This window comes from Chenopodium quinoa, unplaced genomic scaffold, assembly GCF_001683475.1.
Source record: "Chenopodium quinoa cultivar QQ74 unplaced genomic scaffold, ASM168347v1, whole genome shotgun sequence".
Classification (NCBI taxonomy): domain Eukaryota; kingdom Viridiplantae; phylum Streptophyta; class Magnoliopsida; order Caryophyllales; family Amaranthaceae; genus Chenopodium; species Chenopodium quinoa.
This window is the reverse complement of record NW_018745170.1, coordinates 3,985,467-3,991,542: the sequence shown is the minus strand read 5'-3', so window position 1 is coordinate 3,991,542 and position 6,076 is coordinate 3,985,467. Positions and strand designations below refer to the sequence as shown.

The window sequence follows — 6,076 nt, the reverse complement described above, 5'->3', positions numbered from 1 at the left end:
AATGGATTGCCATGAACGTGTTTCATTGGTGAAGAATTATGCGGGACCACTAATTTTATCAATTCTTTTTTAATATAATCAGATGAACATAGGGATGACAATTTAATTCGAGTTCGATCCGTGTCCGAGGAAAAAACTCTGATAGGTCCAAGTCCGAAAAAATAAAATCCGAGTTCGAATCCGATAAAAAAAACTCCGAATCCTCGGACTCGGACCTTGCATAGAATCCGACCGAGTCTGACCCGCGAGTTTTACATGGTATAATTTTATTTTACCCTACTTTTTTTTTACTCCTCCGCCGCTTTTCTCACTCAATGCCCCTCAAGGCCTCAATTTTCTCTCTCCTTTCTCCCTCCTCTCCTTTCTCTCTCCTCATTCTCTGTTCATACTTCTCCAATAATCACTATATTTTACCAATTATCAATCAATAATGGAGATCTAAACTAAAATAACAACTTGTGAACAATCTCTCCTTATCAATTAATTTAAGTTTGTGTAGAAATGAAATTTATTTGATTTTCTTATAGTTGTTCAAGTGATAATCATCATTATTTTTCTGTGTACAAACTCTATACTTCATCAACCCCCTCTATTTGTCTTCTTTCTGCTTTTATTTTTAATCTAAGAAAAGGAAGAAAATTATGTTTGCAAAACGGACATGGATTCGGAGTCGGAGGAGGTCGAGTCCATCGGATTCAAATTCAGGTTTAGTATAAGCGGAGTCAGATCCGAAGTCGGGTTAAAATTTTAGGTCCGTTTAGTAAACGGATCGGATTTGGACCCTACACAGTCCGACTCGAGTTCCATCCGTTGTCATTCCTAGATGAAAATAATCCTCACAGCTACAACAAATCTTAGATTGTTTTCCAAAAAGGATGTATATTCCAGTGATTTAAGCGAAAAATGTTCTATAGTGCAAGATTTGCTCGACGGTCATAGTCTATATGAAGGATTTCTTTATTTAATCCAAAATGTTATATTTATGTTAAATTTGAATATATTTTGTAGATGTCGTATGACTTTTTCTTAATGGATTTATTGATTTTATATACTATTTAAAATATATATAAGTAGTTTCATAATCGAATTGAATATTCCTTAAAAAAAATTAAAACAACATTAATGCGTAATGTTTTGTTTAGAAGTCAAAATATAAAAATTGAATAAAATTTTCAATTCTCATCTAATGTTCAATCTTGGTCAATATTTTACACTAGATGATGATTCATGAAAATCTTCTATTTTAAGGGGTCAAATCTATAACATTAAACATGATACATGCATATAACATTTTTATTCAAAGAATAAACTTACTCATTTTGTAAAGTCATAATTTTTAAAATTGTAAAAAAGTTTATAAACAATAGTTTTGATATGCAATATCAATGTACCATCAATAGTATATTTTGATAAGATCTCGGACAAGAGAAATAGTTATCTCTAACTAACTCCTACATTATTTCACATAATTTTATATCATTATTTTTTTTTTTCTAACCAACAATCTAATGGGTAAACACAAACAAGGACGGGATCATCAAGTAAGAGATGTAAGCTTGGCCTTTATTCTTTTTCTCAATCCTTTTTCTCTACCTTCTATTCCTCATTTCGATTCCTTATTGTTTGCTTTATGATATCAAAAATCTTTTTTATTACATCATAATCAATAATTTGAATATATATCAAAAGAAGAACATATATAATAGGAAAATACATTAATTTATGTTATATTGTTATTGATTTGGTTGATTTATCATTATTAATCTTAATTTGCCTTTATTATGTTTATTCTAGGTGGTTGAAGTACATTTCAATATATCCATGCATTGCAATGCATGTGAGAAAAAGGTAGCTAATGTTGTTTCTAAAATAAAAGGTATTTATTTTTCTTTAATTTTATTGATGTAAGATTGAACCTATCTAATGCTAAATAATATTTTAAATTAAACAATGTCTATATATCAATAATGCAGGAGTTGAAAAGTTTATTACTGATATGACAAGAAATAAAGTGATAATTATAGGGCGTTTTTGTCCTGAGAAGGTTTTAAAGAAATTGAAGAAAAAGATTGGGAAAAAAGTGCATGTTATTGAATATGAAGGCATTGATAATAAAGGTAAGAGAGGAATCTTAAGTGAAGGAGAAACGAGATTGGGTGAAGACAACTTAGATTACAAATTTAGTTTAGATAAATTTTCGATGTGGTATGATGGAAATTATTATGGGAATGACAACCCAATTTTTACAATTTTTAGCGATGAAAATGCCAACTCTTGTGCGATAATGTAATTTGATCATTCATCCATATCATAAATATTACAACTTCTTCCTCTTATGTGGTTCTCTTTTCCATTTCATCCTTTTCTATTGTTTCCTTATTTACATACGATGTCTCTCTCCATTTATCCTTTATATTAGACATGTCTCTCTTTTTAAATTTTATCTATATATATCCTTATTACACGATTTTCTTAAATTGACATTTCTTGCAGCATGTAAGTATATATATGTAACAACATAATTATAATATACGATAGAAAAATATTCATTGCATCTTTCATATTCTTTAGTTTATAATAAAGTAGATTTTTTGGTTATAATATAATACATATGATTATATAGTGTTGTGACGAGGTAAGGGAGAGTAAACAAATAAAAACAATATGGAAAGAGAAATCAATTAAGAGCAAATCTAAACCTAAAGTAATTATATTGCCAATAAGTAGGTTTTTCTTCTTATATATTGTGAATAAGCATATGGCCTTGCTCTATGTTATTGCAAGGGTGGTAGTGTTGCATATATGCAATTCTCCCTTACCCCACTAATTTTGTTTGGCAGGGAGAGGGGGGAAGGGACACATACACTATATTATAAATTAAAGTAAGATCATGGAACTAAGGAAGACTAGGGAAAGAATGATATACAGAGTTGGATAGAAGATAAATGTAGTAGTAAGATAATATTGCTGTGTTGAATTTTAAGCAAAAAGGAAAAAATTGATCAGCATTCAAGAGGCTAACTTCTCTCTTTATAAATTTTAAGCATAAGAATTTCTCAGTTATCTAAATGCGTTTTTCAATCTAAACTCATTTGTTTTATTTTTAGTCTTTTGATGATTATCATGGACATAATGATTAAGCTTTAAATAAGAAAACCTAATTTGATATTAAATAAAAAAAATGATAACTTAATTAATGGTTTACTTTTGTTTGTAGGTTGCGTTGATGAAATATAGACATGGTTTATCAATAAATTTATATTACGTATGGGTAGTTATTATTCCCCTTCGTTTTCACAATGTTTCTTCCTAATATAATGAGTTGATCGTGATAGATCATAAATGCCTAATAAGTAATAACTGAAGCCAATGTTGCTTCTACCCCTTTAATATTTGAGCTATATGGCATCCAATTGAACAATCATTAAACATGACACAAAAGGTAGAAATAAGTGCATGAATCTCTTTTGGCTATGTATGCTTGACAAGGGCTTGATTTTTATTTCTTTCTTTTTTTTTTTGGCAGTTGACAATAGAGTTTCAAAGTTAGTCTTCTTCTGGCCATGCTTAGCTGGGGATAGCCTTCTCTTCTTACTTATGCTATTTTTCAATGTTTTTGACTACTTTACCTACGTATTCTGTTGTATATATGATGTACTCGTATAACACAATAGGTAGTGGTACACATTTTGTTTTTCAATTCCTAGATTGCTTAGACAGATCTTGTTTGAATGATTGAAATTATTCATTATTCCAAATTAATGTATTATTTTTATTATTAATAAACACAAAAGTACAAAAATAATATGTTTTGTGCAATCATTGGTGACCAAATGCAGACAAGATATTGTAGGGATATAGGTACTCTAAGCGAAATTTCATGAATCATATTCATACGCACCTAAAACAAGATCGCATGCATAACACACAAGAATCACATAATTATACCTTTGAAGCGTGATTTCCACGTAGCAAATTGATTGACAAATCAGGGAGAGAATAGATCCCCAAGCGTGACTCCTCTACTTAGTCAACGGGATTCGATCAAGTAGTCCACCAATACTAGATTGGTCGAGCGAAGGGGAAAACCACGATCACCACCTTTTATGGACAACCGGCCACCACCACCGTGCACAACCACCGGCGCCGAGGAGGGGAAAGACCGAGAGAGCCGTGAGAGAGTGGGAGTTTGAGAGAAGCTTGGCCTGTGTTTGCTAATTAGGGTTTGATTTATTGATAATCAATGTTATATTCAACCCTAGGCACCTAGTCTATTTATAATCTTATTATAATTAGACTAGGAAGCAAAGCCCAAACCCTCTAAACCTACCCACATGGCCGACCACCTAGGGGATGAGGCCCATCATGGGCCTCTTCCTCTTATGCTTAAATCTAGACCCTTTGTGTGACCTTATAGGATCCGTTCAATTGGGCTTTGGCCTATTTTACTAGCCCAAAGATCGTTAGTACCTCTAGCTATGATATAACGACGACCCAAAAGAACGAACTTAATTGTCTCCATAATTTGATCTATTATATATTTAGTAATTGCACTCGATGAAGACATAAATCCTTCAGATATATCATGGGATTGATATTGTCGAGTGGAAAAAAAATCTAGATTATATTTTCAATAAGTAGTGAAGAGATATATTATTTCAAAGGGTGGACTAAAATGTTTTACAAAGTTATGCATGATCAGCTTTCTTAAGAGAAGCATTATATATATTACACCAATTACACTTTGAAATAGTTCCACATGATAGGTCTTTGTATGAATTTAGGGTAGGCTGTCGACCATAATAATGTTTGATCTTCAAAAATCTGACAATTTTGTCAACCATTTACATTTTTATTTAGCTATTATTTTTGCTTGATAGTTGATAATAGCTTAAATCTCATGCATGTAGGGATGTCAATGGGGCGGGGTAGGGCGGATGTTGGCTTTCCCATCCCCATCCCCGCGGCGGGTCTAAAATTCATCCCCATCCTCGCCCCGACGGGTACAATTCTAAAACAATCCCCACCCCAACCCCCACTTGGATATCCACCCCCACCTAGTCCCCACCTAAGACCCGCCTAATCCCCGCCTCCCAAATACACAATCCTTCAAAATTAATAAAGATTGCAAAAATAAAAAAATTATTGTTAATATTACACATTTTTTTTGTTTATAATATAAGTGTAATACAAAATATTATATTTACTATATTATTTTAAATAATTTTTTTTTGTAAAATAGTATAAAAGTATATAATTTTGTTTTAAAAAATATATGGATGTGGGGATGGGGCGGGTACGAAGTGGGGTAGGTGGGGATGGGGTGGGTACGAAGCGGGGCGAGCGGGGCGGGGCGGGGATGGGGCGGGTACAACCTAAAATCCACCCCTGCCCCATCACCCATGGCGGGTATGGTTTTTATCCCCATCCCCGCCCCACCACCCGCCAAACCAAGATCCGTTGGGGCGGGGATGAAGCGGGTCTCCTATTTGACCCGCCCCACTGACATCCCTACATGCATGCATGGAAAAGTTTCTTATATAATTAATTCAGAGACACTTATAATTAGTTATCAATATGTCAATTCACACTAATATGCCTCACATTTCTAGATTCAACAATAATAGTTGTTACATCAAAATTGCATGTGACATGCACGTGATTATATACGACAGAAAGTTAAATTAACTCCCGGAATCCAACATAAAGTCTCATCCCACTAACCAAAAACACATCAAAAGGTCCCACTTTGCTAATTTTTCTCTAAAAGGCCCTTTGTCACAAAAATGAGGACATAAAAGGTCATTTCTGACAAAATATTTTATTTTTTAAATATTGTGTGGCAGACACGTGGGGGTCCATGCCGAAAGTTTATAGTCAACTCCCAAAATACGATGTAAGGTCCCATTTTACAGAAAAAAGCGCATATAAAGTCCTTTTTTGTCACCATTTTTTTAAAAGGTCTATTCTTAATTTCTCACAAACATGAGTAACATAAAAGATCAATAATTACAAATTTGTATCATTTGCAACAATTTAGTATTTCAACTTTGTTTTTTACACCTTCCATCTCAGC

The 6,076-nt window shown here is 32.9% G+C and overlaps 1 protein-coding gene across 1 annotated transcript; it reads left to right on the top strand.

Annotated features, from left to right (window-relative positions):
• The first annotated feature begins 1,508 nt into the window (after positions 1-1,508).
• LOC110710266 (heavy metal-associated isoprenylated plant protein 19-like) lies at positions 1,509-2,290 on the top strand. Its single transcript, XM_021888537.1, has 3 exons — positions 1,509-1,541; positions 1,795-1,876; positions 1,974-2,290. Exons 1-3 carry the CDS (start codon positions 1,509-1,511, stop codon positions 2,288-2,290), a joined length of 432 nt encoding a protein of 143 aa, XP_021744229.1.
• The last annotated feature ends 3,786 nt before the right edge of the window (positions 2,291-6,076 follow it).